Consider the following 22743-nt stretch of genomic DNA (forward strand, 5'->3'; position numbering starts at 1 on the left):
TATTTATTTTAAAGAGGCAATGGGAATTCTTTGCATGGTTTCAGTGAGACTAAAATATCTGCTAGTGCTTTTTTTTTTTTTTTCTCTTAGTAAGAAATTATTTTCGCTTGGAATATGTGGCCTATTAACCTACAGCTGGTTCCTAGTTTTGGTGTGGGTCACTGGTGGACATAATCCTTTTCAGCTCTGGAATTTTCCTGTAAGCAGGCTGATACTAATACAGAAACAAACAGTGAACAAAAGACCTGGGTTTGAGGACAGAAAATCTTGGGTTTGGGGATACTCATTTTTTTTATGAAAGCACAGATGTAAGCAGTGAGAGATGTAAGCAGTGAGAGAAAGCGTATGTAGTTAGTGAGGAAGGTGAGATGAGCTGGAAAGTGAGCATTGGAAAAAAAAAAAAAGGTATTGAAGACGTACTAAATGTGCTATACTGCAGGGTAACCAGTTTTAGTAAAGCCCCCTTATATGACAGGTAGCTATTTTTAGTGAAAAGCGTTAAACAATGATGAAGACGTACCTGATTGCACTGTTGGATGCCAGTAGTGGTTTTTTTCTTCTTCTCTTGAGAGTAGATCAAGTCACCTGAGTAGATTTTTCTGCAGCTTACTGTTGTTAAAAGCTTTTCTTCTAATTCATGGTACCATTGTTGTTTAAATTAAAATGGCAACAAGCGTACCTGCTGGTTCCAGACCAGGCATCAAAGGGCTGGAGGCACAACGCCACTCAATTATTTTGTTTGTGAAGGTGTGGCAGGAGTTGAAATCTTGGAAGTCATGGTCAGAGATAAAACGGAGGTAGAATTGGCCCAGACAACAGTGCTATTGATCTCAACTCCAGGTGTAATTGTAGTAGAAGATAATTCTCTCTCTAATCAATTTCTAGGTGAACAGTGTGAAGTAGAAGATTACAAGACAATCACAGTTTAGTTTCAATATATTGTTAGTTATTCTATGACTGTTAGTGGAATTCTTAAGCATTCCCATTTAAATTGGCAATTGCTGATAAGGCTTGAGTTTGATTTAGATTCATTACTTAAAATAAGGTCAAGAGAGCAATGGCAAAAACCGTGGACGTTATTCACCCAGCACAAAGTACTTCCAGGCAGCTGTTCTCTTGACCAGAAAGCAGTTTCTTAAGTTACCTAGCTCACTGGATTTATCTTACAGACAACTTTATATTTGTATGTAATTTCTTTTAGAATTATTCTCCTAGCTTTATCATCAGTAAAGGCACCCTTGACCAAGAAGCACGGTGGGAGAGAGGGTATACAGTCAACAGCCATTTCAGATTGGCTTCTTTTAAAACTAAGCCATTGAGTTCAGGTGGAGCCAGCCACTTTTGGCAAGCGGCTGTGCTTGGGCAGTACGCAGCCGGTGGCACACGCAGCCCCTGCTGGCCCCATCTGCTGCGGTGGGGCAACAGGGCATTGCCTCCTGCCCTTGACGACTCTAATTAAAGTGTGTTTAATGTGAGCGGGGCAAAACTTGACTTACGAATACTACTAACAAACAGAAATGCCCGTTTAATCTATGTGTTTGGGGACATTTTCAGCATAGACCATGCAGTGCTCTTATAGCACTTGGCCACACAGCAAAGCGAGCTTCTGTAGCTGGTCTCTCCTCGCACATCGTCTACAAGCGCGGTACGTATGGCTAAGTTAGCGCCTCCAATGGAAGGCAACAGGAGAGCGAGCGAGTGATGAGCGCGCAGTCCGATGCCAAGTAGTCCTGCTGGTTGACTTTTTTTTTAATAGCTAAATATGGTCTAAGTCTACATTTCTGAAGGTCGTGTTAGATACAGCAAATACTCTGGCTATTTGGAGATATTCTGAGAGCAGAATAGAAACTTAAGTGTTCTGACTATGCGGTGACAATTGGAACGAAGCACAGCTCCATTGACAAGATGTGAGGGATAAGAGCAGTTCCTGGCTCTTGCCAGTGACCAGTACAGGCTGTTGGTATGGGAAGCAGTCCAAGACCTATTGCAGTTGTTGGCAGAGCTGCGTGTGTTGTGTGGCCCACTGTCATCAGCTCTTTTCACAGATTAACAGCACAAATTCTCTATCTCTTTTTTGGGGGCTGTATTGCAAACACCACCAAAAAAGAAAAAAAAATCATCATTGAAGGAACGGGGCATCCAGCCAGTCTCGGCACAATTATAACAGCAGTAAGGGACGCTCACAAGATTTCCCTTGCCTTTCACCCTTCATGCTGTGATAAATTAGCATATAATTTAAAACCCTCCTGATAAAAACTGTATGTCAATCTCAATGAAACAATACAGTAAGAAAAGAATAACCTGTGGCTCTCATTTGTCAGGGGATGCTTCAGCTCAAAGCTGGGTGGAAGGTTCAGCTTAACGTTGCTTTGCCTGACCTATCATGATTACACTCAAGAACAAATCAACCCCCCAACCTTCTCCTCTAAAATAAGTAAACTTTTCCTAAATTTTAAAATTTGCACTTTAAAAATACGCACTGGATGTGGTGGAAGACATACTGTACAGGTGGTAGAATTAAAGCAGCTGATTTGCATACTGATGATGGTGCTACACCATGTCACGTATAAGCTAAGAGCGAAGCTCAGCCTGCACGCCCATAGGGAGCGGCTGAGTAAAAAAAGGCTTGTCTTTCCGCATTACTCTTTGCTCTTCCCTATCTCACCACATCCAATAACGTAGTAAGCACATTATTATTCATGGATGAAAAGAGCACCCATGTAAAACTTGCAAGCCATGTGGAATTCTGCTTTCCCCAGTGAAACTATGGAGGATTAGCATCCACTTTATTCCTTAGAGAAATATCCTAAAATTAAATTAGCGATAGGAAATAGCTAGGTTTTTTACTTGCTTGTTAGCACATTGACCTCTCTTCAAAGAGCTGATGTATGCAGTGATTATATTGAGAACTGCTGGAAACATGTGAGAAGAGACCTGAGAACCAGCAGATTACTCAGGTTACACTAGAAGTAGACTCATCTAGAGAATCTTCACGCAAGAGAGCACTTTTAACATCCCCTTGGGCTATCTTTTGTATCCAGTAATTTTGTAGCATGACCAAACTGTTAAATTTGCTGTGTTTAAATTATTTAGGCTTATGTTTATAAATGTTCTTCTGTGAAACTTGTTTACAAATAATATAATGTTATTTTATACAAACGTCTTCGGCTGTTGTGTAATGAAATAGTTCAGAAATTAAATTTTGTTCTCATTAAACTTTCCTAGCTGCTCAGGGAGCAATGTATTTATATAGTATGTAAATGCTGTTCCTTATTGCCTCTATACTTTAGAATAGAATATGACTTAGACTTTAAAAATGCTGATATATTGTGATTTTTGTCATCTGATACATAAATATTTTTCAATCTTTTAAGACAGTGGTTGTCAGACTTTGTTCTTAGGTCTGAAGAGAAAAGTCTACTACTGCTATATGGGGAAAAAAAATCCAAATAAGTAAATGGCTAGTCTGTCTTCAGTACAAAATTACTAATTCACTTTGAATTTAAGTCCTGTTCACAGCAATATACTATCAATTCCATTAAACCAGGACAAGAGAAGGTTAACTCATTAATGAACTTCTGTAATAGAAACTTTAGCCTTTAACAGACAGCGTCACTGAAATGTAATTTCAAAACTCAGATATAAAGAAGCAGCTCTCTGCCCCACAGTCCACAGCAGCTGGTCTCGATGACACGAATAGCATCCTGCAATGATGGCTGTAGTGCTGCTTAAAAAACATATAGGGAATTACTGCAGAATTCCTCACACTGCCACTAACTCCAAGTTTACTAATCACTGAAATGCTTTAGAAGGTCTCTTTCAGTAGCTGAAGTAATTTCCAGTAGCTTGGGCTTGGATCCACCCATTAAAAAAAGATGAAAACCCAAATGCCCAAAACTTGTGACTTTTTTGATCAGCCAAAGTTTGTTTGCATGGCTTCCCAGTTTTAGTACAAAGTAGTCAACCTTTAGCACTTCTGCCAGTTGGCTTTGGCAGGGAGGCAAATACATTATGTAAAGCCTTAAACAAACTCAGGGTCTGCTATCTGAAGCGAAGGCTTCGGTGTTCCCTCTCTTTTGCCCACCAAGCAAAATGCCACTTACTTCTCCAAACGCTATTGCTGATCAACAGCCACATCCACCGGAGTAAATTAAAGCAAGGGCTTTTACACCGAGCTGAAGAAAAGAGCATTTTAATGTCTTGGGCTGAGTCTTTCTCCTGCCAGCTTTGCCAAGAATATTAAAAGAAAACGGGTGTGCCGCCTTAGATTCGAACTGAAACCTAGCAGGAGGCCAGTCAGACACCGATGCACATTTCTACCATCTGCTTTCTGTAGTGAAACATTTGCAGCGTTTAAAGACTTCACACCCATCGGTGTGAGAAACACTAGCCTAGTTAACTAAAACCAGTTAACTGCCACAACAGAAGGAACCTTTGTTTTGAAGATGGATGGAAACTTATTAATATTTAAAATCCACAGCAAGAGATCCAGCTTCTGCCAGGGGAAACTAGATTAGCGGTGTATAACAAAATATGTTTAAAAACGCCCTTAGATTCAGGTAACAGACAAGTGCCTTTAAGACTATTTACTAAAACTTTTTTTAAACTCTACCATTGAAAAATACGACACAATATGATTTACTGCTGGAGTCATCATTTCTACAGCCAGCAGATTCAACTACTAAACAGCAGGAAAATGTTAACTCTTTCCAGCAGCTCGAGATTTACTTCAGTCAGGTAGTGTCAGAATCCAGCTGGCCTTATTGACAGCACAGCAGCAGACCTAGAACTATTCCCCCTGAATTTCTAACACATTATCAAGGTTGTTACTGGCGTTCCGAGAAGGTGCTTGGCTTGGAGCGGGACACACGCACGCAATCAACACTTCCATAAAGCCATGGAGCTGCATCTGCCAGTTATTTTCTTGGATAGAAGACATAAAACACATCGCAGGCTGGTGTCTTCGGGGAGAAGTTTACATTGAGAAACAGCCTCGAGGATTGCTGTGGAAAATACAGAGGTGGGCACAATGAGAGAGCAGGCTAGCTACAGGAGCTCACAACGGCGTCCTTCGCATGAACGCGTCGCAGTCACTGTCACCCCGACCCCCCAGCCACTCCCTCATACCATCAAAAAACTCAGCTATGGAACCTTTTTTAAACCTCATTTAATAAAAGGTTTTTTAGATATATAGAGGATATCAAGTAAATAAGTTACATAGTACATTACAATCACATCAGCAAGATTTCCTTTAGTGTATTAATATTTTATAAAAAAAGCACACAAAAAATAAATTCAGTCCAGTCTATCACAACTGTACAGCAACAGGTAAATATATTTATATATGTACATTTTTAACATGTAACAGTCTTTTAAAAGGTGCCCTAGGCAGCAAACACACAAAAGGAAGTGTCTGCTCACTTGTTAAAATAAAAGTAATATACTTTATTATAAAGCATTTATACAGTAATTACAAAGGCTGACTGCTCCTGTACAGTACACCAAAGCTTTGACTACAAATTTAAAAACAGAACATAAAAAGAATGAACACAAAAAAGTTTATATCAAATCTGAACTACAAGGGGAAAAATACATGTGGAGAAGCTGCAGGAAACTGGTTTTTAAAATATACAATTACATTTCTAGAAAAATATATGTTGTCTTCTAATCTGGAGAAGTTAGGGGTTTTTTTCAGGCTCAGCTGTCAGTGGAATCCTAGTCTTGGAAAGAAAAGTCCTTAGACAGCTGGGGATTCAGAGTTTGTGTCTTCCTAACATTTGACACAGGAGAGAATGAGGGCGAGTAAAGCAGCCGAACCCAAGTGACGAATTTACATAGAAACTCACCCCCACAAAAATCAAACACGATTTGTAGACACTGCTTTTCTGTCTCTTTAAAGCTTTATGAACTTTCAGACATACATCAGAAGATAAAATGGGAGAAAGTTTATGTGGGAAAATGTGGTTTAGAATAAGGTTTCTGGCAGAGGTAATCGTTGGACTAAAAGTGCCGTTGTATGAAAGCAGACAAGACTTCTATGGCGACAGTCCTCCCTACTCCCATTTCTTTTAAAATAGGATACGTATATGTAAGGACTTTCTAGTCCACTGCCTGAAAGAGAATTAAGCAGCATGTAATTGCTGAGAGTGAGAAAGGTCACTCTTTGTGGTTTAGGAAACTTTTTTTTTGAATGTTGATTTTAATCTAAGCTTGTTGCAATGGTAAAAATGACCGAAAGCCTCCTCAGCCTGATAAATCAGAGGGCAGTTTTAGCTAATTTGGACTTCACGTTACATCTCTGGTATGGGATTAATAGATGAGTTACCTTGAAGCTTTAGAATTTCTGTCTTTGCCCTGGCTTTAAACAGCTGTATTCCTACCTGCTTCTAGCTAGCAAAATGCCAAGGTCCTGCACAGCCGATTGAAATTCTCTAGGCCTTCACCTTACACAGTTGAGTTCTCTCAGATACCGTTACCTGTATCAGTAAATGGAAAAACATCAAATAAATTAAAATGCAGAAGAGTTGTTCTTGCAGCTGGACTGCAAAACACCTGTAGCTGTATCACATATGCATCACAAGGGCATGCATATATCTTGTAATTATATACACACACAAAGTCTTACAAAACTGAGATGCTATCCCATGCAGATCACAAACCTGAAAGACTGAATCTAGCCGTAAAGGGCAAACACAGGCAGAAAGGCAGAAGTACGCGATCGGGGCAAAACGTGATCTATGGCTGCATCTCCGCAACGCCCAACACTTGCATCAAGACTCAAATAGGTAATGGTTTTGAAATACAGCCACCCGACTACGGGGTACATGACCACCCGAAGCCTGATCTTGCACTGTAAAAGGCAAATCTATTAGTACACATTCACAGAATCGCAGTCTATAAATCTTGTATTTGTTCCCATAGAAATAACAGCTAAAGCAGAGAGACGCCTTGTTCAAACTCAACTCAATGACTGAGCATATACTGCCTTTTTTCTGAATTATCAGCAAACCCTTATACTAATTGGGGATCAGTAAACAGGCCTTTAAACGATAGAAAATAATGAGCATAGGGTTTTAAAACAGACAGATCAACAGAACATAGAGAAGAGTTGTTTTTTCTTTTTAATCATGATTGGAACAACACAGCCTTAAATTAACACTGTGCTGCAGTAAAGAGCCACTCAAATAATTTTTTTGCCCCCTAAGAAGAGTAACAGAATTCATTCCAGATTAGACCAGCTCAGTTCAAATGCTGTGTAATTCGGGGTTGGCTGGTTGGTTTGTTTTATTAAGATAATTCTCTGCCAACTTTTGCTAGTAGGCAGGAACTAATTCAGATGTAGGATCAATTCCAAACTGCTACCATAAGCAAGTGGGCAGCAGGTTTCGTTTTGCTCATTTGTTTTAAAACAAACCACTCAGAGGAGCATTTCTACTCGTTACCGTGACAGAAAAGAGGTCTTCTGGTGGCTACTAGCAATGTGTAAACATGCAGAGAAGCATTTCCGTTTGATGCCACTTACTTGGAACATTTACCTGATTTTGGTCAGCCATGCTAACCCACAGCTGTTAGAGGTTATCCTCAGAAAAAGCCCTTTTCTTCCAGTGACAGACCTCACTCTATCACATCTTCCTGTTCTCTTCTACTGCAGCAGGGTGTTGGAGAGAAACAACCAGTACTGGATTCAGTGTGTAATACACCATTTTTGTGCAATTAAAGAAAATCTCTGATTTGTTCTTATCAGCACCTCAATGGCTTATCCTTCATAAGAGGAAAAATCTTACATTAATTCCCTAAAATAGGAAGAATCAGTGAAAGATCTGGTCTTTGGAAGACTATAATAATGCTTTCATTCAAACATCATCATATCTGAAAGATTAAATCGGTACTTAAAGCAATCCTACGATTTACTCCCTAAATCTTTGTACTTCATTTCATCTGATCAGTTGTTTGTCACCATAATTTGCTATGCCATATCTAAAACTACTTCAAGCTTGAAAACTCCTGAGGGCCATAACTAAATGTTTGCTCATTATCACCCAGGCATACTTCCAGACACCAAAAATACCAGAGTAAATGCAGGTGATACACACAGCAGAAGAGTAAAAGGCAGAGAGATGTCCTGATGTTCTGCCCGTAAGGAGAACAGTACATTTCAGTACAAACCTCTGCACAGATTTGCCTTACCGGAGAACACATGTAAGTTCTAGTTTAGCATCCTATTTTCTAGCTAGAACTACACCCGCCGGTCCATGCTGTCCCTCGCTTTTTCCTAAGCATCTGCTCCTGATCACTGACAGAAACAAGACCTGGAGCTAGACAGAGCTTTGGCTTGTCCCAGTATGAACAGTCTCTGGTTTTTCCTAAAGGACTGCATAACTGATTGGTTTTGCACTGTTTTAGCAAGGACAGTGAAAGCATTTTCCTAAGACAGTTTGATTAACCTTATTTTAGTTCTCAAGTTTAGTCAAGATCTCCTCTCCAATCTAAAAAAAACAACAAACCCACTTCATTTTTGCCATATTTCTCAATGTGTGCCAGTTCCACCTCTATCTCCCTTTCTTTGTTATGTGTTTCTAGGCCTTCCCAGTCTCTGTTAAGTAACCGTAGACTGTTCTGCTGCTGCGACACTGGTACTCCAGGCAAACGCATTCATTACAACAGTACAACAATATCTACATCACTTTAAATCCTTTTTAGATATACTCGTGAGCCCTGCTTGTTTCTGAACTGTTGCCCTGCCCTGCAGTTCTCAATATCTGCAAGCTATTGGCACCTTCCCAGAAACACACTTCAGAATTTTAAGTTTAATTGCATCATTGCTTTTTACTGGAATTAATCCCAGTACTACAAGTGGACCATGACGTCCAGCTGCTTCACCTGCTGTCTGTCCCGGCACAGTGCGCTAAAGCTTCTGTTCTCTCTAAGGGCCCTAGGATAATGGTAGACAAGTGTTTTCTCCAATTTACAAACGGAAAAAGATAACAATCAACACTGAAACTCTTAAGAAGACTAATTTGCTTAAGCTTCTTTTTAAAGATTAGTAGCTTTTAGTTCTTTGCAGTTTTTGAATGATTTTAACAGTTCATGACATGCCATCTGCTTCCACAGCCTAGTTAGTCAACAAGACCTGTGCATGTAGGGACACGGAACAGTCATCCAAATGTTGAAAGGAAGCCTAATTTTGTTAGGAACAAAAAATACAACCTTGGCAGAAAATTGAACACTTAAAGGCAAAAGTGTCAACATTGAAAAAAGTGCAGTCCTTAATGATACTCCTACTTATTTTTTAAGATTAGTAACCATTTCTGCTATTGAGATAGGGGATTCTATCCTAAGGCATATATATGTCAAAGCAAACATGGTACAATACCCAACCTCCTAGACTTAGAGAGCGAAGCAATCATGGTTGCATAGCACCACGGGGCAGGAAGAGTTTGCCAGATGGCACGCCGGGGTTAGAGCCGCTCACCCCTAGGGGCCACGGCCCCATCCTCACCACTGCCATCAACGCCTACCCTGGGTTCGAGTATCGCCCTGCCACCGGAGGGCACGCCAGTGGTGAAGGTCCCGGGCAAAAATCCATCGTGCCCATGTTGTGGGAACCGGATAGGAAAGATTTTGGGACTGACTGAACATCTGAAGAGAGCACATGGAAAGAGAAAGATCTTGTTTCAGTGTGCCCGCTGTGGGAAAAAGAACGTAAAACATCACAGTATTGCCTGCCATTTTCCAAAGTGCAAGGGGGGCTATGGAATCTGCCCCGGTGGAGGGCTTGAGCTGTGGGGAATGTGGAAGAGTATTAAAATCAAAAATCGGCCTGGGACAGCGTAAAACACTTGGCCCATCCAGCTGTCACAAATATTGAGCGGATCATCGCCTCCCACCCAAAAGAAAGTACTGAAAGAGGGGTACGTTGGCAGTGTTGGACGGAGGAAGAGGTGGAGTTATTGCGCGAGTTGGATGAGCAGTATGAGGGGAGCAAGAACATCAATAAGTTGATTGCGGAATATATTCCATCGAAAACAACTAAGCAGATAAGCAATAAGAGAAGAGGACAATAAAAGTCCTGGGAAAAGGGAAAAAGATCCGGAATAGAGGAAACATCTAGAAAAAGGAGAACATCCTGTGGACATTGGGTCACGAGTAGAAGGGGGACTGAAGTCCCATTATCAGAGAGTGATTTCTGACTGGTTGACATCTGAGGAACTGCCCATTCTTCAGGGGACTTTTGAAAAGGTGATCGAAGGGAAGGAAGATCCATCAACACTGACTGATGATGCAATCGAGGACCAGTACTCGTGCCTGTTTATGAAGTCCACTGGGTTGAAAGCAAGCCAACGTCAGAGGCAACAATCAGCACGCAGGGCTGCTCCTTCTGACCTGCCAAAGGAGTGGATGAGAAGAGGGCCTAGAAGCAGGGGCATCTCCAGTGGCTGTTCTACCTGGATTGAGGGCAACTGGCTGGTATCCTGGATGATGTGGAATCCCTGAGGTGCGGTATCCCACTGGATGAAGTACACAAGGTATTCAAGTCGAGACGGGAATTGCCGGGATCATTCAAGGGCCTAGGTGCTTTCAGAACCATCGGCCAGGCGGACAACTCATCGAAAGAAATCTCGAAAAACATCAAGGAGGTGAGTAAGAACGCGGCGCCAGGACCGGATAGGCTGTTTGAGAGAACTCGTTAAGAGTTCTATGCTCAGCTGACGGAACTTTTCAGTCTATGGCTGGTGTCAGGGATAATACTGGACGTGGTGAGAGAATGTAGGACTGTGCTAATATAAAAATTTGCCTTGCCAGAGCGCCAAAATGACATCAACAACTGGCAGCCAATCACCATCAGATCAACCATTCTTAGGTTGTTCTCAATGATTTCGATGGCAAGGCTGACAAGGGCATGACTCATTAATCCTCGACAAAGGGGGTTCATTAAGTCATTGGGGTGTGCAGAAAATCTGAAATTATTACAGCTATTAATCTGTAATGCTAAGAAGGAACATTGACCCCTGGGGGTAGTCTTTATCAATCTTGCAAAAGCCTCTGACACCGTAAGCCACTCTCATATTATCTCAGCTCTTAAGCAAAAGGGCATGGACGATCAAATAATCGCCTGGATTAAAAAAATCTGTATTATAACATCAATACATGTATTGACCTGAAGAATGACAGTCGGATCCTACTGGGATTCAGACTGGGGTTAAACAAGGTGATCCAATGTCCCCGGTCCTGTTTAACTTACCTGTGGACCCTCTGCTGTCTTAAGTTGGAAGAGGCAGGAAGTGGTTTCCAACACTGCTAGAAAATTATAACAACTATGGCTTTTGCTGACAACCTGGTACTGTTCAGTGGATCATGGGATGGGATGCAGAAAAGCAATGGAATTTTGCAGGTCTTCTGTGATCTAACGGGCCTCAAAATGCAAGGGGAGAGGTGCCACGGCTTTTACATCCAACCAACAAAAGTCTCGTATACGATCAACAACTGTCCTCCAAGGATGATCAACGGCACCCCCGTCAATATGATTGAACCCAGCAGTTCTGAAAAGTACCTGGGTCTATGTATCGATGCACGGACCGGTATACTGAAACGAGAACTACCGTTCCCTGATAGATAACAGAACAGCTACATCGGATTGGAAAGCCTGCATTAAAGCTGCTTCAGAAGGTTGGCATCTTGAAAGGGTATAACCATCCTGCAACTGATGTACTTGGCAGACCAGGCAGACATGAAAGCTACGTAGCTAGAAACCCTTGACTTGGTGATTCGAACGGCCGTCAAGGAGTGGTTACATGTCCCAGTAAGTACTTGTGACGCCATCCTGTATTCCAGCACTTGGGATGGTGGACTAGGTATTACCAGGCTCTCGGGTTTGATACCCAGCGTGCAAGCCTGAAGACTGCACAGAATTGCTCAGTCTTCGGATAAGACGAGAAGAGCCATCGTGCAAGAGGAAGGAATTGAAAAAGAATTTGAAAGACTATGGATTGCAGCTGGAGGGGATAAGGACAAGGTTCCATCTATTTGGGACCCAAGAGCAGTTATGGTAGTATCAGAGGAACTTGGTAGTGAGGAACCAGTCTTGGAATGGGAGATGTCTGCGCCAAAAGTCATCTTTCCAAGACCCTGTAACTGGAGGAAACAAGAATTCATTAATTGGACCAAGCTAGTATCCCAGGGCTGTGGAATTTCCAACTTTTGAGATGGACGAGATCAGCAACAACTGGATAGAATTTTATAGGGGCATTCCCCACAGGAAGCTCATCACAGCATTACAGCTGAGGGCAAACATCTACCCCATGAGGGAATTTCTAGCAAGGGGAAGACAGGAAACCCAAATTAAATCATTCCAACATTGCAGCGCAGAAAACGAGACCTCCTCACTTATTATTAGATACTGCCCAGCGGTGCAGGAGGGAAGGATTAAAAGACATAACCATCTGTGTGAATTATTGGCAAATGAGGCCAAAAAGAAGGACTGGGTAGTATTCCAGGAGCCACTGTTGAAAGACTATCATAATGAATTATACAAACCAGACCTAGTCTTCGTTAAAGGAGAGCAGGCTCTGGTGGTAGATATTACAGTCAGATACGAGAGTAAGTTAACATCTCTGGTAGATGTGGCTGCAGAGAAGATCAAGAAATATCAACACCTGAAAGAACAAATTCAAGAACTAACAAATGCTAACATCATTAAATTCATGGGGTTTCCGTTAGGTGCACGTGGAAAATGGTACCAAGGCAACTATGAACTGTTGAAAGAACTGGGACTCTCTGGTCCCTGACAGGAAAGCGTTGCCCTTTGTCTATCAAATCGGGCACTATTCTCATCTGTAGATATTGTGAATATTCTTACAAGTCAGGCACGGGCTATTTTAAGATCATAATGTATTAATGAATTGTAATTGTATTGATTGATTGACTATTAATAAACTGATTTCTTCTCTCTCTATTGCAGCAGGAACTGGACCCTGAACTGGATACAGGCCTGTGGCAACAAAAGCTTGTGTGGAAGGGCAACTCAATAGTTAGGGTATGATAGTATGTAGGGACGTATGGGGATTGGATCATGACGCATTACCTAAATTCCTGTTTAAGACATTAATTTACCAGCCTTTGCCAAGGTGGATGGGCCACCTTAACCCAGAAAAGGAAAATGTATAATTTTGTATATGTTCAACAGATAACCTGTAATTTATCTAGCAGCTTAAAGGTCAAGATTTTAAAAAAATCAGCCAGTCAGGATCACTCTGTAGTTCACGTACAGCAACCCCGCCTTGGATCCCTGCTTGGGAACGCAGGAGCGATCAGCTCCTTTGGTATCGCACCACCGACGCGGCACACGCGCGATGCGACGCAGTGCCGGCACCCAGGAAGCTGGGGGACCAGCGCTGCTTCTGAGCGCTGGCTGGAGGGAGGCAGCTGGGCAGCCGGGGTACGGGGCTGGGACTGACCGGCCGTGAAGCACAAGGAAGTGATCCAATTCTTTACATCTTTATGAAATAATGATAAATGTGGGCTATAAAGATGTAAAGAACAATCCTGTGCAAATCTAACATCTGTGTCACTGGGACCGCTTTACTTCTTAACTCTCTTTCACCAGCAGGCTTTTGGTGGCTAGACTTTTTGGGCTATTAGCATATGTCAATTCTGAAGGAAAAGTTAGCCTTTCGGCAAAGAGCAAGGCTCACAGCAGGGCAACCCAGCGTGCAGGGCTGTCCAGCCGCTGCTGTGGAAATAAGCAAGAAGCTCCTCCTGCACGTACATACTGCCTGATGGGAAGTATTTGGGAAACTAGGGCCCCACCATCCAAGCTCCTGATGATGGCAATTTCAAGGAATAAATGAGGGCTGCCACAAGAAAGAAATGGATGTGTTGAGAGGTAAAAGCCATTCACAGGGGGATTTAAGGAGAATGCTGGAGATGAGAGTCCATTCCTCCCATCTCTCAGGTGCACACAATCCAGTGCACGAGAACGTCTTGGTTCATTTTCACTAAACAAACTTGCTCCCATTTATGCAAAGTCAAAACCAGCAGTTTTCATTTCAAATTGCACTTGTGAATCCCAGACTACTTTCCATTAAGTTAATCAAAGGCAGACTATTTTGTTTTCCAAGATGAGACAACCCACAAGGCCTGTGGCTACTCTAATCCCTCAGGATATTTTTATATCCACTGCTGCATTCTTAATGGCATAAAAGAAACCACCTCAGGCTTCCTTTTGAAAAATAAAACTTCCTCTCAAAAGGAAGAAGAGTGTCTTGCTCATCCCACTTTTCATTTTTGTGAAGCAGAGGCCAAAAGTGCACACCATCTTTCAACAAAATTTGTTGGTTGCCTGAAGAAATGCTCAGAAAGAAAGGCAGGAAAGTGTAACAGGAAGGAGAACTTGCTGAGAAAGGAAACATCTAGAAATCACCAGTGTCACAGTAGCTGGATACACTTAGCTCAGAGCAGAGCATCATTTTCTTGCTCCGGTCTGGAAACCTTTATATCCAAGAGTCCTGTTATCATGATTCCTGACAAGCACAAAAAGAAAGGTCCGACTGACCCAAGAGAGAACTTGCTTCCACTGCAGGTGACATTGTTCTATTATGTACCTCAGGTATCATTATAAATAGAATAGAAATCTTATTTGTTTTAAAAAAAAAAAAAAAAAATCCAAGTTGAAACAAATCTTTTCATCCACCATTCCGGCTTGGTCAGTACTGGCAAGGTGAAGTGGAATATGTGGCATGAGGAAACGGCAGCACTGAAACTGAGACCTGATGGTTCAGGTAAGAAAAGTGCAAGCAAAAAAAGTGAGACCACCAAGAGGGAGGTTGGGTCCAGCCTTGCTACTCCCTCCACTTCTGATCTGCTGCTATATTTCTCCATCTTCATCCGAGCTCACACTGCTGCTTCCACTGCTGCTGCTCCCGCTCTCACTGCTCTCTTCCTGCTGGGCCTGGCTGTGGGCTGCTGCTGCTGCCGCCGCTGCCGCCTCTCTCTCTTGCTGCTTCAGCGCAGCCGCCTTCTTTTCCTGCTCCGCGTGGCTTTTCATGTGAGCACTGCGGCTCTTCACCTTGTAGAACACCCTGAGGAAGCACACATGTATGTTAGCATTGGTCTCTCCTACAGCCTCCTCCATTAATTCTCCAAAAGAGCTTCTGCTGCTCCAACCTCAAGTTTGTGAGTTTTGGCACAGGACCTCATGTTGGCATTGCAATACAGCATCTATAGCAAACACCACTTCTGACTTGTTGTGTGCCAGCACTAGGTGAAGCGCTAGCAGGAGATCCTGAGCACCCTCAAACCATTAGCTTCATTTCTTAATACAACCATTTCCTCTTCTCTCTCATTCAGCTCTTAAATTTTCTAAATTCAGAGAGGTAGCACTGATATCTGAAATACGCACGTGCTGCTTAACACAACAGGGCCCTGGTTTTTGGCAATCCCCCTATGCTGCAAAAATACAATAAACATGGAGGTGAACAACGGCCAAATGCCACTCCTGAGCCCTGTCCACACAGCTAGAAACACTTGAGCTATTTCCTCCTAACTTTGTACTTCTGCGATCTGTTCCTCCATCTTTCGCCATTAACTATTTGGATTCGGCACCAAATGTCACAAGACAAGTTTAGACACCATTAAGGATCCTTGCCTGCTTCTCCTTTGTCAGTGGCCAGGATGAAATCCCAACTGCCTGACTTCTCACAGCACTGCCCTTTCCAATGCCCCACGCTCCCCGAGGGCAGACAGACAGGGCACCTTGGCAGGGCCAGCTGGGTCCCAGCCACAACAGGAATCTGTCAACACCCCTGGTGATGTAACTAGACAGAGATCCCCCAGCTCGGTGCCTTTTTTAAATAAAGGGATAACCACTGGACACTCTATTGTTTTAAGGGTAAGCAATTTATGTCAGGAACTGAATTTTCTTGACATTTATGAATCTGCTGGCAACAAACCGAAAAAAATACTAGAACTGTGTGGGGAAAAGACAAATATATTTTAGACACAAAAGGTGGGTGCAAGTTTAACCAGATGAATTGTGTACCCACTGGCCTAATACCTGCTGCTATAACAATGGTAGTGTCTTGTATTTCTATACAACTGTTCATAAGTAAGTCTATACCGTGTTCTTAATATGTGACCCAGCTAATATATCGAAATTACTTGTTACAAAAACGTAGGCAGTACAGAGGGGCAATACAGCAGCTGTTTGAAAGTGCAACTTAACACCAAATACTGCACACAGTTGAAATGCAGCTGGTGTCTCATTCCATTTGAGGAAAACCAGTCAGCAGCGGGTAATTATCCAAGTAGTAGTATCTTAATATCAATATATGTAAAAACCCCTAATCTGCAAATATTAGTGGGGTAAATAAGTAATTAAAATTATTGCCAGTGTCTCTAGCCCAAATAGACAGAAGGAAAGCTCGTTAGAGAATAAGCTTCCACAGGAGATGCCCTATTGCAATTCTGTGACTATTGCTGAAAGCAGAGTTGCTCTTACCTGCCACATTTTTTACATGGAAATGTGTTTTCTGTGTTCTGAGTTTTACTGGTAGCATCTGATTTTATCTTTTGTTTCCGCCTCCTCCTCTGCACTGGAGCAGTAATCGGCTTTCGAGGCTTCACTGTTGTCTCCCTTGGCTTCCTTCCAATTCTGCCTGTGACAGTTGCTTCTTGACTCCTGATATTGGCATCATTGGTCTTTGGAGAGAGGGGAACAGTTAAAGCAAACTGAAACTTAAACCCACCATCGGAAAGAAAACAATGGCTGAGCTCCTGTGCCTCATTTATTCCAGATTAAGGTTTCATTTAGCAGGAAAGTCTTCAGGATATTTTCAGGACATTTCTCATCATGGTCCTACGTGTGCACCATCCACAAAGAATTATACTGCATTTTTTCCCCCTTACTCATCCCAGTTCTCCCACCACGTTACTGGTTGCTAGTAATACTCTAAGCTACCTCAGCCCAGTCTCTTGCTCTGGGAGAAGTTACAGGTAGGAACTTTTTACATCTGGAACTGTCCACCTGGTATTTTCTAAACTAGTTGCAGAGTGAAGGTGGCATACAAAGCACAACATGCACAATGCAGCACTTACTATTAGACCATCTTGTAGTGTCTGTTCATCTTTGAGAGGAACTGTGCTGCTCTTTCTGTTATCCAATCCTTCCTCTGCCTCCTCTTCTTCCTCCTCTTCCTCCTCCTCCACATGCTCCTGTTCTTCACTGTAAATGTCCCTTCTGGGAGGAAGAACGCGTGCAAACCTATGGGAACTCTTCACCAGAAGATAAAGGAACTGTTAATTTTGGTGTCTGTAAGTAAATGTCATTATGTGACACAGGACACAAGTTTGTGAATCTGAACTCCTCCACACTGACCAGATTGCTTCTACTTTTGATTTTACCAGCAAATGAGACAACAGACAAAAATCAGACTTCACACCACAGCCCAAAAGAGGTGAGAGAAATTTAGGAAGTTACCTTGATGTCAACTTCAGCTTCATCTTTCATAGACTTCTCATTAGCAACATCAATGTCCCCGAAGATCAAGGTCCCATTCCGACCGATTTTCACCTGTTTCTTGTATGTGTAGTAGAATTCCACACACTGAGCCACTGTTTTGGTTTTTATCTGGTGTTTAAAAAAACATGAAAGTCCAATGGATTACATGATTTTAAGAAGGCTTATAAATAATTACTAAAGGTGTAATAAACACACACTTTGTATTTTTCTTTCCCCAGTAGTCTCCATTCCACAACAACTGCTGTTAAAGCCTTCTTTTCTGTGTCATATTCACCTGTATGCCCTGTCCCACAGCCCATCCCCTATTGCCACTGTTACTCACCGAGAACTACAGGACCAACTTTCCAAAGAAAAGCTGGTCAATGTAAAGGTGACAGAACCTGGCACTTTGTAAGCTTAATGCACCCCTTAGCCTCCAAAACATTCTAACTGAGCTGTCAGGCTTGAGAGCAGCCTTTCAGTTTTATGGGGGAGCTTTATTTTCCAGCAGCACTTCAGAGAAGACCAGACCAGAATACCGATCCAAAAATGGAAAAGGTTCGCGGCCCTTTCCCATTTTGGCCACATGCATTTCATCCACACATGGTGGTAGGCAATTATCAGTACAGGCCTGTGATCATACATATTCTCTATCAGTGATTTTTCTGGAAGTTTTGGAATATATTCTTAGCTTCTGGGCTTTTGCAACTTAAATGCCTTTTGGTAATTTAATCAGGAAATATGCAGCTCCTGGTTTTGAACTCTTCTTCAGTGATTTCCCCCCCACTGAAGTGTCATACCTCATGAAAATAGATGGGTATGATCATTTTTACTATCATTGTCAGAGAAAACTGGAAAGGGAGATCCTAAAGGATGCATCATTCACATATCCTTCTTTGGTCCTTTTCATCAGCAGCAAGGGTGTGTTTCTATTTAGTTTTATAACCAAGCCATTTAAGCCATACTAAAACATTACCAGCACTCTATAAATATGCCCTGTAGAAGTGATATCTGCAGTGTGGACTAATGGAAGTAATGCAGTAAGTACAAGGGTTAAGTAAACAACAGCAGCAAAACAAATACTATTGTTCTAGCTATCTAGTGAGATTTTATGCTGTGCTGGATGATAAAATTTCTCTGAAATCTTTTGAGTGCAGGACTTAATGCTGAATACTGAGGTTTCAGAAAAATCAAGATTGAGCTCCCTGTATTAAATGCTCAAACACGTAAGAATATCATTGCTGTCATTAAAAAAAAAAGAAAAAGTAACTTACAAGCTTTTGGACCAAGAAAAAGTCTTTCTTGTAGATTGCAATGCCTTTGTTGAAAAGTTTTTTTTCAGCAACTTTCCACTTGTCTGATCCTGTAGATAAAAGAAGTTGTAACTGAAACCCTTGCAATTTCAAATGTTTACTCTTCTATGTACATTTTCTTCATGTTCGCCTTAAATAAGACCAATACACACATTTAAGGGTGCAGCCTCATATCGCACCTAATCCAGCATAACTGCAGACTGCTGTTAAACCCTCCCCTACTGCTCCACTTCAGCCCTCCTCTCATCTCTTCCTTTGTGTTAGATCTAGTACTCATCACCACAGGTTAACTCAGTTCAGCTTGCAAAAAACAGTCAATTAGGAGAACTAAGATGTTTTCCAACAAAACAGCAAGGTGAATAGACACTTTGTGGTGGCCCAGTCATTAGATTTTATACAAGGGAACTGATGGGGCAGGAGAACAGGATCTTCTCTTTCAGCAGCAATCCACTGTATTGAAGATTTATTACATCTCAAATATTCCTACTATCCTAACACCCTTGCCTCTAATAATAAACACATTTTGGAATCTCCTCCTACCTTATAGATACTACTCAAGTAATATTTCCCAACCGTTATAGTAGGAGTGTGTAATAATGAAGAAATGTAATTTCTATGCTTTGTGGCGCCAGCTATTAGATGTCTCTCTACCACCTTACATCAGGTCTTTCAAGTGGCTAGGGTCACTCTAGATCACTGAGGTTAGTGTCATACAGCTGACTATTTTCTAATTGGGTACAAGACTACAAAGGCAGTTTAGGGTATTTAAATTTTGCAGAAACATTGACAGGCATCACTAGTTGGCTGAGCTTTCTTTGGCAAGCTTGAAAACTCTTCCCATAAAACCCCCTCTTAACTCCACCCTGGAAATTCATGCCAAAGAGGCTGTGGTTCTGAGCTTACCACACCCTTTCTTGCATGTACTAGCTATCTTTCTGCATTCTCTGTGGCTTAGTGTAAGGGATCGTATTCCATCTTCCCCATAAAGGAAATCGGAACACACAGACATGCAGATACACACATGCACATATTCCGAGAGATGCAGTGTTTCTTACATTGTAAGTGTCATAATTCGCACAGGCAAAATTCCCGACAAGCCAGCATTTGATTTACCAGAGAGAAGAGTGGTCTTTTAATCTTATTGTAATGTTACAGAGTTCCTCAAAAGAGCAGGAAAGGACAGAAAAATTCCTCTATGATAGACAGGCAGCACAGAGTTATTCTGGTTAACGAACCTGTGTAGTGATAATCTGCCAAAGGGTGGGCAGGCGATCGTAGTGGCCTCTTCAATAGCAGTTTGGTCAAAGCTCCCTAAGATAAACACAAATAAAATAATTAATTTAATGTTTGGGGTATTTAAAATGAAGATCAGGCAATTGTTAATCCTCTCCTTTCTGGCAAGCTAACTGAAAAGAATCATAGCACAGTTTAACATTTGGGACAACTATAAAATCACATTCTGGACTATCCACTGAGTCTTGGGTACCACAGGCAAGCGGTAAGCTCTCAGCACCTCTTCATGTCTCTGCGAATTGACACTTTCCAACATAACCACCACAGTATTGGGAGAGACTTAATTCCATAGACAGAGACCGTGCAGCAGTTTCCTCTCATTTACTGAAGGCCTAAGTTACATACTCACATCCAAAAATGCTGCCCTAAATGATGCCTGTGAAACATCCAAGTCATTGTGATCTTGCCTCATTTAACTAAGCAATATTTCAAAATAAAACAGAGCAGTCATGTGACTGAAAAATTCCACACAAAAAAAAACCCTCTCAAGCTGCTTTTTACTTTCCATTTAAACTGGAAGTGCTTTCAAAGTTAGCAAGAAGAAGAGAATGGAGTCATGCTTTCATTAGCAGTTTAAACCACCTTAACAGTGAGCTCCTGCTGCCAGGGGCAGCCCAGCTCCTCCCTAATGCCAGCAACAGGATTCACAACGGTGGGCTGGTTCTGGGAACTTACCTAGCAGAAACCTAACACACACACAAAAAAATTACTTTTTATTTGTTCTCTTCTCCAATGCAGGTCAATACAGTCTCACAAGTGTCAGTGCTGGTGCACTACAGGGGATGGTAAACAAGCAGCCAGGCAAAAGTGTGGGATATTCCCGACCACAGGGCTGATTTATGCCAGGTTAAATCAATCATAGAACTATAAAAGGATGACAACCCTGTGCCGTATGCTCTGCTCTTAGATATTACCTCCCAGGGATGTCAGAGGGCATTTATGAAAGTGTATCATGTCTTACAATACTGATATAAAATTAGCAGCACAGCCGTTCTATAGACATGCACAGGAAAGTTAAATGGATCTGCCAAAAGTAAGAGGAGCAAGATACAGTACTTTATGTCTCAGCTTCAGTCCCAGCCTCTTATTTTTCCTTCCAACATGGTCACCTTCCCAGGAATACAGCATTTAAGATCCATTTAGCAATCTCAGCTCACTCACCCTGGTAGACTGTCAGTCTGTTTGTTATAAAGCCAAACATGTCAAAGTTGGAAGTATGCAAGACAGTAAGCGAACATGGCACTGTACATCAGGCAGAACACACTTTAGGGACATCCAAGGGACACTAAACAGCGGGAGCTGGATGCATAGGAAGGAGTTTGCAAGGCTCTCCTCTCATCAAGTGACAGGTTAGCTAGCCTTCATTAACATCCTTTGACCATATCAAGGTGAAAAGCTGGGAAGACTCACCAGAATGCTTCCCTTTGCTTCGTGTAAGAAATGCAGCGCCAGCTCCTGGTTGGTTCCAGCCCCAGGAAAAATGCTTGAACAGGCAGCAGCTAGCAGGTTTTCCACTGTTTCCACAGAGGTACCAAAAAAATTCAGATAAGATTAAAATGGAGTTTCCTACAGGATTTGCATCATTAATTAGCTCTTTTGAAGCAGGGCTAGACATAACAGAAAGTAAAACTCTCAGAGAAGTTGAATGTCCTTGCAAATTTATCTGGATCAAATTTGGACACAAGAACTCCTTAGACAGCAAGGTCACACAACATTACTCTGCATGCAGCATTATTTACACATGGAGTTTCTTGCAAATCTCCTCCCTCCTGTAATATCTTCCCATTTCACTTCACCTCAGAGATTTCCTGAATCCCCCCCTTATATTGTGAATTTCCATTTCACTATACCCTTTTTTGTCTTTCATCAGAAAGATTTCTTCCAAGCCCGCCCACTTCCTCTTCCCTTCAGGATTTACACATGCCACAACCACCGATGTGCACCAACAGCAGACAGCTCCCCAAGTCTGCTACTAGCTGCCACAACTCTTGCTTCCTCATCCTGACTATTGTCTACAACCTGATTTTTCCAAAATACTATTATGTCTAGAACATCCCTTGAAAATGCAGAAGTTGAGGGCATGTGGCATACAAATGTTAACAAAGACAAGGAAGCTTCACTGAGCAAAATGCTGCTCTTTGCCTGACCAGTAACAAATGGTCCCATTTTATCTCAATAAAAAAAACAATCCTATCAACCTCCCCCCCGCCACACACAAACTGATGAACCAAAGTTTTACTCCTAAGACTGTTTTCAAGACCACTCAAACATGTCACTTGACTGGCAACTTTGAGAGATTTTAAATTATGCCTACAGTAGATATGTGCTTATCCCTCCTACAACCGTGACAATTCAGTCCCATTTACCAGCCTTCCACATTCTTACCATTCTCCTGGGTGACTTTGTTGGTTTCCAGGTCACCCCACGGCTGCCACACCAGCTCTGCTTTATGTTCATCAACTGCTGCCAGAGATCTGTCTTGGAGTGATGGGATTTCTGCTTGAAAGCGAGTTCCTACATTTATTCTCCTGCAGAAAACGTAACAAGTAAACGTCAGGACCCCTTTACAATATCCAGGAAGTCTCTATCTCTGCTAAAAGCACGAATTATGAAGAAACTGAAATGCAGCAGGCTCTTGCATAT

The 22743-nt window shown here is 42.0% G+C and overlaps 1 protein-coding gene across 3 annotated transcripts in view; it reads right to left on the bottom strand.

Moving 5' to 3' along the window:
- Positions 1-5171: 5171 nt before the first annotated feature.
- Positions 5172-22743, bottom strand: part of MIDEAS (mitotic deacetylase associated SANT domain protein) — a 62811-nt gene continuing 45239 nt past the window's right edge. For all 3 annotated transcript variants that reach the window (XM_082318414.1, XM_082318413.1, XM_082318415.1), the window contains exons 6-13: positions 22486-22628; positions 21511-21614; positions 20043-20118; positions 18769-18857; positions 17474-17623; positions 17092-17268; positions 16496-16695; positions 5172-15077 (exon numbers count right to left, since the gene is read on the bottom strand). In XM_082318414.1, coding sequence (XP_082174540.1) covers positions 14864-15077; positions 16496-16695; positions 17092-17268; positions 17474-17623; positions 18769-18857; positions 20043-20118; positions 21511-21614; positions 22486-22628 — 1153 coding nt within the window. In that variant the 3' untranslated portion in view covers positions 5172-14863. The remainder of the gene's footprint in view (positions 15078-16495; positions 16696-17091; positions 17269-17473; positions 17624-18768; positions 18858-20042; positions 20119-21510; positions 21615-22485; positions 22629-22743) is intronic.

Source organism: Platalea leucorodia (genome assembly GCF_965183815.1).
Source record: "Platalea leucorodia genome assembly, chromosome: 7".
NCBI lineage: Eukaryota > Metazoa > Chordata > Aves > Pelecaniformes > Threskiornithidae > Platalea > Platalea leucorodia.